Source organism: Haliaeetus albicilla, chromosome 12 (assembly GCF_947461875.1).
Source record: "Haliaeetus albicilla chromosome 12, bHalAlb1.1, whole genome shotgun sequence".
Lineage (NCBI taxonomy): Eukaryota > Metazoa > Chordata > Aves > Accipitriformes > Accipitridae > Haliaeetus > Haliaeetus albicilla.
This window is the reverse complement of record NC_091494.1, coordinates 19,078,349-19,090,563: the sequence shown is the minus strand read 5'-3', so window position 1 is coordinate 19,090,563 and position 12,215 is coordinate 19,078,349. Positions and strand designations below refer to the sequence as shown.

The 12,215-nt window shown below is 53.5% G+C and overlaps 2 protein-coding genes across 5 annotated transcripts in view; both read left to right on the top strand.

Annotated features, from left to right (window-relative positions):
- The first annotated feature begins 6,029 nt into the window (after nt 1-6,029).
- LOC104318157 (cell surface hyaluronidase CEMIP2) overlaps nt 6,030-12,215 on the top strand; it is a 55,598-nt gene continuing 49,412 nt past the window's right edge. The window contains exons 1-3 of one of the 2 annotated variants that reach the window (XM_069798397.1): nt 6,030-6,510; nt 11,335-11,475; nt 11,631-12,192. In XM_069798397.1, the coding sequence (XP_069654498.1) occupies nt 6,045-6,510; nt 11,335-11,475; nt 11,631-12,192 (1,169 nt within the window). In that variant the 5' untranslated portion in view covers nt 6,030-6,044. The remainder of the gene's footprint in view (nt 6,511-11,334; nt 11,476-11,630; nt 12,193-12,215) is intronic. The other variant, XR_011327107.1, reaches the window with a different exon arrangement.
- Nucleotides 10,573-12,215, top strand: part of CEMIP (cell migration inducing hyaluronidase 1) — a 116,478-nt gene continuing 114,835 nt past the window's right edge. For all 3 annotated transcript variants that reach the window (XM_069798401.1, XM_069798402.1, XM_069798398.1), the window contains exon 1: nt 10,573-10,729. The gene's annotated coding sequence lies outside the window, so the exon portion shown is untranslated. The remainder of the gene's footprint in view (nt 10,730-12,215) is intronic.

Genomic DNA, 12,215 nt, shown 5'->3' with positions numbered 1-12,215 from the left:
GCTTGTTGAATTTTTGAATCTTACTTGGAGCATAACTTTCATACACAAGGAAAGTGTAAAGTACAGATTACTTGATAGAGTAACTTGAATTTCATTATTTAATTCCTTCCTTTCAAGGGAAACTCTTCTAAAGTACAAAGCCACATTTCCATGAAGCTTGGTATGTAAATCAAATGTAAAAGAGATTACTTTCAAATGGTGTTCAGCTGGTTTTAAGTAATGAAAAATCATGAGTCATTGCCTAGAAGAAATGTTTGAACGTAGTTGTCATGAGTCCTTATAACAGGCCTGCAGTTAATCTTCAGCACAGTAAGTGTGTCTATTGTCTTTGATTATTGACTTGGCCCTATTACTGTAAAAGGAGAGAAACTGGTATTTTCACTTACTGTGGGGGGAAATGAGGACACCCGTCCTGCTCCACGTCATCTGGATCCTTAGAATCTGGATCTGTGCATCTGTGTTGTCCAGTGGCGAGTTTTAAATGTCCCAAGCAGCAGGACCCCCAGCTGCTCTCTTGGTGACTATTCCAGCCAAAATTGGCAGGTTTTGCCTAATCATCACCTCAAGCTTGCCACTTCCTTCCTGTACTTTAAATAAATGTTCAGATACATGTCTCTCTTTTATTTTGCACCTTCATAAATCTGCAGTGGATTTTCTTCCATTTCTGCACGTGTTCTTCCTGAGACTGTAGCCCCATGGAAATAAGGCTGATGTCTATGGTATAGGTATTAAAGATAATGTTTGAAAGTGTAAGCCTGTCCATGTAGTGACTTGGGGAATTTTTACTTAATTAGGCAATGTTTTTTGATACCCACATTGAATTTTGTGTTGCTCTGAAAGCTTCAGCCTACAGTGTTTCTTTTCCTTATGACCCCTTATAGCTACCCTTTTACTTCAACAAACTGGTACTTCTAACCTTTTCCCTATAAATTGTTCGTTGTTTTCTTTTTTTTAATTACTACTTTTCTAACTCCTGCAGTCATTTTGTGACTTGTATTTGGATTTGCTTTGCTTTTGTCAGTATTCCTATCTTAATGAGAACCCCAAATCTGAATTCAACATTGTCATGTATGTCCCATGGTCTCTGCACATGCAGCCTGAGTTCACAGTGTTCTGGCTGAACATGAATTTCCACTTGTACTATCTTTTATTTGTCCAAATTCCTGCCTAACTAATTCTCAGAGGTGCCTCGCTTTTCTTCTGGCTTCTGTGTTATCTGTTTTGCTTTGTGAAATTCATCTACATTTAGCTAAATGTTTTGCTGTTAATTAAAATGTTAATGACCTATCAGTGATCCACTGGTGTGGATCTTCTTCCCTCTCTTTTAATTCAACAATTTGTTTACCTGTTTTGTCCCTTAAATATTTTTTTTCCTTGTAGCCCTATTCCCATCCAATAGTTCTTACATTAATTCTTAAATGAATTTTTTATAATTTTCTGACATATCCTTTACACAAAATAAGTAGTAGTAGTGGGCTGCTTAATATTGTAAATTTGTATCAAAGCATTACCATTTCAGGCATTCCAAAACACTACTGCTGGTCAACATTAGAATTACTAGTTGAAAAAACCTGGGACCAACTCAGGAAACTACTTAGAAGACAATGGATTTCGGGTCCCTGTTTCTTTAAAGAAAAAACAGAATTTTTAAATGATGGGAAAGGAGATGATGTGAGGTTATGAAAGAGAAACTTTGGGATTAAAAAATAGTCTGTTCCAGCAAACTGTTAACATTCTGTCATTTAAATGTGTAATATGGGCCTTTACAAGAACTTGCTACGCATATTTTAGAGCTACCAAGGTGTCCCTGTAAAAATGGCTATCTGTGCCTGGATGAGTTATGCGACGGGTCTTCCAAGGGTGTAAGTGATCACTAACATTTTTTTTCTTGATGTGGATGCTCTGTCCATTTTTTCTGTGTGACTTACCATCTTTGTTCATATAGCACAGCTGTATACGATGTACAGCTTTTTTCAGGAAGGTAAGATGTGGAACATCTGTTTTTCTGTCAGTAGTTGTCTAGTGTTTGTACTTTGAAAAAAGCCAGAGGAAAATAGTTGTTACAACTTTAAAGGTGGTATTTTCCAAGGAGTTTGATATGCATCCTTTTTAAATTTATGTACCTGTTACAAATTTCAGTTGTATTCACGTGGAGACCTGTTAACGTCTGTTGCCTCTGCTGCATTTTTCTTCTTTGTTCTTCCATGTCATTAATATGTAACTTGTGGCAACTCTCCTCTGGGTGCTGACCCTTTAGCTTTCTAAATGCCCAAACCTGTATTAACACTTAGTATTGTACACATCTTTTATAAACTCTGCATTGTATTTGCTTTTTCTGAATGATGCTAAATGTAGAAGTAGAAAACCAATGTACTTTCTTCCTCTGGTTATTCATTCAGCACTAAACCTTGATTTTTCTCCTTTGGAAAATGTTTTCTTCCCTAGGTCTATTCTCACGAATGTAAATTAATGATCTCATTTAAGTCCCTCTAACTTACTTCTCTCTATCCTTCTTTGTGGAATTCACTGGCCATTTTAGCTCTGAAATTTCTTGTGTCGCAAATGCAGTTGTTTTGTACTCCCAGCGCTGGCTAAGGGTAGGGTGGCTCTTTGATGGTGGGCACTCCGCTATTGGGAATGAGGTCAAGCACAGAAACTACTTGCTGAGTAGTTACTGCTTTCAAAGTCTGGCAGTAATTCTTGGATGAGACGGGTGCAAATTTCAAAGCAGGAGGTTGTATTTCAACAGCGCACTATTTGGGTCTCCTAACTTTGCTACAACAGTAAAAAGCACAAGCTGGTCCATAACATCAGGAGCATGAGCTCTGCTCTGGTTTTGAAGCTGGGTTCCTGCAGTAACCAAACTAATTTTGCAGAAAGCGTTAGAGTAATATGCCTGCTGTCTTAAAAAACCCCAAACAACCAAAAAACCCAAACAAACCCCCAAGCCCCAAGAAGACCCTTACACTTTCAGCCTGTTAACTTGCAAATTGTCTGGTTCCTGTAAACGCGCTTCGTTCTGCCTTTCCTTACGGCCCGGCGGTGCGGTGGGCTGCGAGCAGAGAGCACCTTCCTTTCTAAAGTGAAACTCTGGGTTCCTGTGGGTCTGCCGGGCCGCTGTCCCCTCTGCTTGTAGCTTTACGCGGGGGCTGCCGAACGCGAAGGTGCGCTCGCTCCTGTGCTCTGCGTGGGACGTGGCTGAAGTTTTTCCATTCGGCAGAGGCCAGAGCATCCCTGCTCCCCGCCCTGTGCCGGGAAGGGCCGGCTGGCGGCAGCTCTCCACAGAACCAGCCCTTGTGTCCCGATGTGGGGGGGGCATCCCTCCTGCCGCAGCCCCGGGCAGCCCTCCCAGCCGCCCTGGGCTCCGCGCCGAGGGGGAGCGGGGCTCGCCGCGGGGCCGGGCTGCGCTCCGCCGGGGCTCCCCGGGCACGGCCGGGCTGGCGATGCCGTTCCGCCGGGCGCAGCCAGGTAAGGGCCCGCCGCAAGCGGGGGTGCGGGCGGGGGGGGGCGGCGGAAAGCTCTGGGGGGCCAACCCTCTGTGTCTGTATTGCAGGTCCCCCCCCCGGGCGGGGCCCCCCGAGGAGCCCCACCGCCGACCGGCGCCTGCGGCTGCTGCCGCTGCTGCCGCTGCTGCTGCTGGCGGGCGGCCGGCCCGGGGCGCAGGCGACGAACTTCAACAGTCAGTAGCCGCTCGGTGACCGTCTCCCCGCGAGTGTCCGGCGGTGGGGCGGGCAGCGCTGGCGCGGAGGAGGAGGAGGAGGAGAGGGGAAGGGAAGGGACGGGACGGGAGGCGGTGCTGCAGCCGCGCCGGGGCCGAGCCCCGCGGTGCGTGCCCGGGGCCGGGAGCGGTCCGCCCTCCGCAGCCTCGGCCGCTGCTTTTTACACCCCAGGGGGGGCTGGGGCCCGGGGCTGCCCAGGCTGTAGCTGTCCCGGGAGAGGAGAAGGAGCGCGGCTGCTAGGGCTAACCCGTGCTTTTATCTGAAGGAAGGGAAACGCGCCCCTGGTTTCCAGTTTGACTTCAAGACGCAGATAGGCGGCATGATTTGACTCTGGCTTTGGAGGTGACTGCACGCAGCGGGCCCTTAGCTTATTTTCTCCTTTAGTTCCTCAGGCCGCTTTTAGTTTAAGGGCTGCCTCTGAAGACAAGACATTGATCCGAAGTCTCTTATTCTAAATAACGTTTTACACAGCAGTTTGTTCTAGAGAGCTTGCAGACCTACTTAAAGATTTACCGTTGCTTACATTTCAAGTCACTCTGCTGCGGCGGTGCCGCCGGGTGCACTTAGGGACGCGTCGGGTCTGCCCCAAAGCCCTTTCCCTTTGGCTCAGACGGGCACCGGTCGGATGGCAGCGGTGCGTGCAGTCCTCCTCCGCCATCTGCTCCCCAATACCTGTGCGCTGGAGGAGGGGGCAATGTGGACCCCATAGTACTGGGGTCCTCCTGGAGCTGGGTCTTCCTTCCTCCCTTCTTGCTTCTCCCGGGGATCTCGCACAAGCAGTTTGCTCCCCTCCGCATCAGCCCATCAGTGAACTAGTGGAAGAGCTCATTGATCTCTGGGGGTCTTGTCAAGAGGGTTCCTGCAATAGCTATTGATTGCTCTGAATGAAAGACGCAGTAAAGACGCAAAATGCTGCTTTTGCTATGACATATTCCTGAGTTATCCACTGCCATCTAGTCCTAGCAGTCATATTTTGCAGTTTCTAAGTAATACAACATTATATACAGGGATGAATTACAGCCATAAATGTGCATTTATAATATGTAAAATTCCAACATAAAGGTAGAATACTTAACGAATATGATTACAATATGCAAGCAGTCCCCTGGACCGTAAATCATAACGACTTAACGCTGATAACCTTAATCTTGAATCAAATAAAAAAATACCTGAAGCCTCCCAAACATGCTGGGCTGGGATCCACCTCTAGGAAATAGAAGAACATTCTTAAAAATCTTGTTCTCTGCTTAGAAATGAAAGGGAAGGCTGCAGGCACATTCCAGGGCTCCCAGGACGTGACCTCCAGCCCTCAGCAGTACCGTCTGTCATTGTGTTAAAAGATTAACTATTTCAAACACTTTTGGCAAGATGCAATTAGGTTTTGGGTTCCTTGTCCCTTTTAATTATTAGAACTTTCTTGTGTGTTTGCAGCCTTACTTACCATGAAGTCCCAGCCTACTTATGTTGCATTTAATTGTTTTATTGATCCATTCGCACAGTGTAAATTGAACCTTCAGGCTCAGCCTGGATGAAAGAGAGCTGGGTAGGGGCACTACCTCGAAAGCAAATTTAAGCTCCAGAGAGTCCTGATTCTCCCACACCGGTACCTTCCTGCCTGCAGGATGGAGCTGCTGTGGCCTTTGAGCAGCCCCAGCTTAACCCCGTTACACCAGGCTAATGGCTTTAGTCAGCAGGCAGAGACCAGAGAGATCACCTAGAAAGCAAAACTGAGCCTTTCATTTAAAGCCAACCTGTATCTACTGGAAAACTAGAGGCTGTCCTGGGCCCTGGGGCTGGACCCAAAATGCAAATGGCCCAGTGGGAGCGTAGAAGGTTCTTTTCTCAGTCATCTATGAAAAAGGCTTTTGCAGTCTTTAGTAGGAATCATTATTTATCTTAATGTTTTTCAGAAAATTTGTATGGAATGGTACACACTCTTTTGGTGACTGGGGGTTTTTTTTTAGGAATCTGTGTACTCTGGAGTCTATGTATGAATAACAAAGATAGTTTTCCTGAGCATTACAGAAAACATTAGTTTAAATAAAAAATTACAGATAATCATTATTACATTATAGTACCTAAAAACCTATCTATTGCAAATCTATTGATCTGGCCTGTGGAAACATTCAGTAAGTGTGTCAAAGTAGTGTAGCGATCTGCACTGTATCCAGGGCTACAGCAGAACACTGATAACTGTAGAGAGATTTACATCTATTTTAAAGAAACAAACCCACTGGGATCCTTTGCTGTTTATGTTTAATAGGTTTTACTGTATTTATGATTATTTCAGAACATAGCCTGAATCCCAACAGTTCTGTGTGGGATATGGATTATGAAAGACTGTTGCACAGTAAGAAAACCCTTCCCGGGACCGTGGGCTCTTACAAACCCTCCAGCCTGTTCAGGAGCAGCTCTCTCCTGAGTCACCAGGGAAGGAAAAATTTGCTAAGTCAGAACCTGGGCCAGAAACCACAAGAAAAGCAGTTGTCCTGTGACATGCTCCTTAAACTTTCCAGATATGTTCTAATGGATACCTTTGAACCTAGCTTGGCCTGGAATCTCTTTCGGTTGTATAACTGTGATCGAGAAGTCAACCTGCCCAAAATTCCTATCAGTCCTCTCAAGGTGGCCCAGCACAAGGTGAAGCCGTTCTTGCTACGCAGGGTGCTTCGGCTCCTCAGGAACATGGGAGTGTTGTCGGAAGCTCAGCAGTCCAAGGCCTTCTCTCTGCTCAAGAAGCAAATGCTTAAACCAAGGAAAACACCGTTAAAGCCCAAAGTGGAACCAGGTGGTAGGTACAGAAGGAGGAGACGTGGGTTTTGGTATCTCAGATGCATTCTGGTGCTGGCTAAGTGAAGGCGCGGGGCTGGGCTCCGCGCTGCCAGGGCGAGGGGTGCCGGCCAGGGGTGGACATCCCTGGGAGCAATCGGGTAGGCGGTGGTCCTGTGTCGTGCCGGGAGCCGGCGCTCAGCATTCAGGCTGAGCTAGAGCCAGGGCTCAGAGTGCTCAGCCCTAAGCAGGAGGGCTGTGAGGAGGCAGGTAGGAAGCAGCCGCCGTCTGCAGAAGAGGAGAGGCTGGACGAAGGCTGGTAGGGTGTGCGGAGGGCGGTTGCCGCAGATGGGCCACTGTACGGAGACAGGCTGTGGGAGTCAATACAGGCGCTAAAAGCCACGTTGTGGAAACGCGGTGACCGGCTCCGTGGGGCTGCCAGGTCCGCGGCGGCCCCGGGCGTGAGCGGTGTGTCGCTCCCCACTCCCCGGGGCCCGGCGGTGCACCAGCCCTTCCAGCTCCCACCAGTAGCTGACAGGTTCCACTCCCCGGCTCTGAGCTGGGGGTTGCCTGTGGAAATACAGCTACGCTGCGTTGAAAAGGTAGAATGAATTTCCCCCGAAAAAAGTGGAGAATTACAGGAAATGCGGCTGGGAAGGGGCGAAACAAACAAAGAAGCAAACCCCACAAGCAACCCAAAACCCCCACCAAAATTAATAATAATAAAAGAATCTTATTTGATAATTAGTATAAGGTAGGAGCAAATGGCCCGCGCGCGTCCCCCGCTTCCAGGATGCGCAGGCAGGTTTGCCCAGCGCGGGGAGGGGGGAGGGAGCCGGGGCAGCGCGCGGGGCGAGGCAGCGCGCGGGGCGAGGCAGCGGCTGTGCAAGGGCGACGCCGACCGGCCGGCGGCGGCACCGCAGGGGCAGGGCGCGCCCCGCCGGTCGCTGCCCGGTTTCCCCCTGCGGGCAGCGGTGCCCGCGGGCGGCGGGGGGGTGTGTGTGTGTGTGTGTGGACGGACTCCGGACACGCGGAGGTTTGGGGGCCCCTGGTCTGGGCGGGCGCCGCGGGCCCCGCGCAGCCGGAGTCATCCCGTGGTGCCTCCAGCTCCCTGCTCCGTGGGAATGGGGTGTTGCTCGGGGGATGCTGACTCCGCTTCTCCTTCCTTTTTCCGAGGAGTAAGGAGGAAACAGGAAACCGTCCAGCGGGGGAGGGTGCCCGGGAAAGTCCCTCGCAGAGGAGGAACCATCCTCTGCGCACTCCCGTGCGAGCTCTGGGGAGAGCTGTTTGCGCTCTGGGGGTCCAGTCCGCCACCGCCGACCCATTTAGAGCAGCTTTGTTTTCTGCCGTTGCCTTAAAACGAAACCTCGCCGGTCATCGATAGTTGTTACTGAATGTTACGGTCGCGTTCGTAGGCAAAGCGTTACAGTCATTGCGACACGCCGAGACACGAGGCGGTCGAGGTTGCTTCGTACCTGGTAGCCTCTTACAGAAAGTGACCCATTTTTGTTTGTTAGGCAGGTAAAGTTTAGTTTATAACCAACGATAACGCTCGAAGGAGGGCTTGGGTTGGTTATTTTTGCAAGGAAGAGTTACACCAGCCGTATGGTTGAGTATTAGTCATGATTTCCTACTCGCAGGTGTGAGGATGTTTGGGAACGTTCTCGCGCTGCGGATGTGTCCTGTAACAGGGCGCTGGGAGGGTAAGCTTCAAACCAGTGCTGCTGCAAAACAAAAATCATCTCAAAAAATGAAATTTGGGAAAGAGTGAAAGGAAAACAGTTTAGCTCCCGAGCACCACGGTACAGATAGCAATAGGCACTTCTGTGGTTTCCTTAAAAAGGGACGGGAACCTTTCAAAAAACAGGATGATACATCCAGACTCATTTGCTCTGAAATTTTCTTCCTTAGGCCACTGAAAACTTAATTATGGGGGGAGATGGTATTGAAATAATTCACCTGAAAGCAGTTCTTTCAGAAGAAGAATCAGACCAGTGTATTTCTGTGGATTTTGAGGCTACAGAGGGAAAATGGCTTTAAAGGATTTAAACAGTGCTCGCACCTTAAAGAATTTGGGTTCTTGTTCAGGAGGAGTCCCGTGTAAACAGGAGTGACTTTGGCTTTGCTGATCATTTCATGAGGCCTGCACAAAGTTTAGTGCTAATCAAAGCCTGCGTTACATTTATTTCCACTGTTACTATCTTGGATTAATTATTGTTGCCTTTTATTTAGATTGCAAGTCCATGAAATCTTTTGCACGGAGTAAATATTTTAAATAAAGATGTATGAGATTTCTAGGGCGCCTGCAGGTGTAAAATAAAGGTTCGAGTACTCTTCTACCTCAACTTTTGCACTTCTAGAACTGTTGAATTTGGAGAATTTAGTGTGCTTTAAGACAAAATACTCCTATTTGTCTTGTCTTGCCTGAAACTTCCACCGGCAGGTAAATATTTCTCAAAAAAATTTGAGCACAGCCTCCTATGCCTCTGCTGACGGCTCTGCTTTCCCATGACCTGCATTCATGTATGTCATATTCAGATAAGAAGGAGGCACAACGCTGACTAATGCCGCTTTTTTGGAAGGAAAACGACAAAAGCTGTTTGAGACAGAAATAGAAGTGCCAGCACTAAATGATAGATGAACAGCCGGTAGCAAAGGTGGCAGCTCTAACATTTCCTTGTATTTATGGAGTATTGAAATGACGAGTGTTATCTGGATTTGTTTCTCTAGGCTGAATGCTTATCTTCAGATTCAGCAGTTCTCTGGGTCCCAGGACAGGGTGTAAGAGCGCGGACTGGTTTTGTTTAGCGCAAGTGAGTGTTGCTCCCTCCCCAGAGCTGTTGTCTGGAGCGTGGGGCATGGCTGTGCCCCTCACCCACCCCCCTGCTTCCAGTCTGTTCCCGTATTTTGTCTGACAGCACTTGCTCCTTATTAACATGACTATAGCCTCTTTGTGCCCCCCGTCAGAAGAAATCCTGCACCAGAATAAATTTCAGAGGTGACAGATTGGAACAGTTTGACCAGATGACGGCACACAAATGTCTCTGAGATCCGCAGCACCTGTGGCTTTGCACCTCTTTGGCTTCGGCCCTGGGCAGGGGCAGTGGCTGGCACTGCTGCCTGCTGGCTTCTGGCTCGTCCTCTCTGGATGTTGGGCTCTGGAGTGGAGATGAGAGATTACGTGTAGACTCTGGGAGGGAGAAGGCAGTGGCCGCAGTAAGCAGTTACCTGTCTTTGCGTGTGCCTGGAAGCTCAGATGGAAGCCTATACAAAAATGTGATACTCTGTTTCGTGGAAAGCAAAACAGTCCTTCCACAGGCAATGCCATGTCCACTGGGACTGGAGTCCAGACAGGAACCCACAGAAGCCAGGAACGCTGTCCCAGGCCAGGGGGGTAAAAGCACATGGGTTTCTTTGAGGCCGTGTCTTGTCAGAGCACCTTCTAAGGCTTTTCCTCTCTTTCACCACAGGCTCTGACTACAGGTTGATTTGGCAGGTGATGGGAGGCGAAGTGGCAGGTACCTCTCTGCTCACCCGCTGCCAGGGGAACTTTTGCGGCCGCCACGTTACCGCGTTCTCCATAGATCTGCCAGACGCAGGACAGCACGGGGCAAAGCACCCCCACGGGAAGGTGCCGGGGGGGCCAGCTGCCTCCCAAGAAGGGCCAGGGCATGCCGAGCCCCGGGGGCCGCTTCGGGGTCTGCGGGCCGGAGTGCCTCAGCCCCCTGCCCTTCCGGGGGAGGCAGCTGGGCCCCCGGCCGCACGCTTCGCACGGGGCTTTTGAGCCCAGCCGGGTGCTCCCCCGGTCTGCAGAGAGCCCCCCCCGGCCCTCCCCGGGCTGAGGCTCGCCCCGCTCGCCGTGACCCCGGCGAATGCGGCGGGGAGCCCGCGGCCCCCGTGGACTCGGAGCCGGGGAAGACCTTTGCGTTCGGGCAGCGGGGCTCCCCCCGGCCCCCAGCATCTGGGCGCCGGTCGCAGAGAGACGTCCAGGCTGGAGGGATCGTCCCCGGCTGGGAGGAGCCAGCGGCTCCGCTGCTGTAAACAGTGCGGGCACCGCCAGCGGTTGGAAGATGGATATAAATAGGGAGGCGGAGGGGAGGCAGCCGGAGCGGAGGAGCGGGAGCTGCCTGCGCCTGCCTGCCCCTGCCTCCGCCGCCTGCAGCCGGGGTGCCCGGCAGCCCGGGTCGGGAGCTCCCGAGAGGCGGCGTACAAAGTTTGCGGCTCGGCGCTGCCGGGGATAGGTAAGCGGTCTTTGCAGCCGAAGTTTGAAACGCGCCGGTGCTTCTCGTCGATCTGCCGCTGGGGTTTTCTCCTCGCCGGCTCTCCGTTCGTACTGCTGTTGTGGTTGCCTCGCCGTGTCCGGGGATGTATGGAGCCGGGAAGGGGGGAGTTTTCTGTTTTCGGTCTTGCTACGTTAAGCGGAGGGGGGGGGGGGTGGAAGAAAAAAAAAAAAGAAACAAACTCCAAAACACATCAAAAGCGAAATGTGCCTTTGCGCCGGCTCCGTGCAAAGCCGCGGCGAAGGACCCGGCGCGGCGCACGTGTTGCGGGCGGGGGCTGCCCCGCGGCTCCGCGGCTGCGGGCAGCAGGTAGCGGCTGCCAGGGCAGCCGGGACGCGCCGACCGCGGGGAGCCCCGGGGAGCCGCGGCTCCTCCCGCCCTTCGCGCCCGACCCGGACCCGGACCCGGACTCGAACCCGCAGTCGGTGCCGGTGCCGGCGCCGCCGCGGGACGCGTCGGGGAGCAGCGAGCGGCGGCAGCGCATCAGGTCGGTACCGCGCCCCTCCGCGCCCTTCCGCGCCCCGCCGCGCCCCGCCGCCGCTGCCGCCGCCGCCCGTCTCTTGCAGGGCCCTGCCCGGAGGCCGCCCCGCACCTCGCCCCGTGGCGACCCGGCTTCGACACCCGCCGCGCCGCCGTGGTGGGCCGGGGGGCGGCCCTGCGCCTGGAGAGCTCCGCCGCCTTCCACTCCCTCGTCATCCGCGACGGAGGTAAGCGGGGCCGCCCGCCCCCTCGGGGCCGCCCGCCGGCTGCTCCCGGAGCCCGGGCGCCGCGGGGCGGCCCGGCTGCGCCCGCCGGCGGGGTGTCACCTCCCGCCGCCGGCGGTGCGCGCCCCCGACCCCGCTCCCGTCCCCTCGCCCGCCAGGGAGGCTGGTGTTCGCCGACCGCCCCCGCGGGCCGCCCATCACCCTGCGGGCCCGCTACATCCTCATCCACGACGGCGGGGAGCTGCACGTCGGCTCGGAGCGCTGCCCCTACGGCTCGCGGGCCACCATCTCGCTGTACGGGCGAGCCGCCGAGGGGGCGGCCGTGGAGGGCTTCGGGCAGAAGTTCGTGGGCGTGGGTCGCGGCGGCGTCCTGGAGCTGCACGGCCGGCGGCCCCGCTCCTGGACCCTCCTGGACAAAACCCTGCACCCCGGCGGGCTCCGCCACGGCCCCTACTCCTCCGAGAAGCGCTGGGGCAGCCGCGGGCTCAACCTCCGCATCCTGGACGCCGGCACGGCGCGGGTGCTGGCGGCGGGGCGCTTCGACACCCACCTGCGGCCCGGCGAGTGCCGGCGGCTGCGCGCCTTCCTGGCCCTCCAGGCCCCCGGCCGGCTGGTGGCGGCCGCCGTGGGGGACTCGGCCGCCCGCAGCCTCACGCTGGAGACGCGGCTGCTGCTGCGGGACCGCCTCGGCAGCAGGCACATCGCCCGCCTGGGCTACAGGTGAGGCGGGCGGCGGGCGCGGG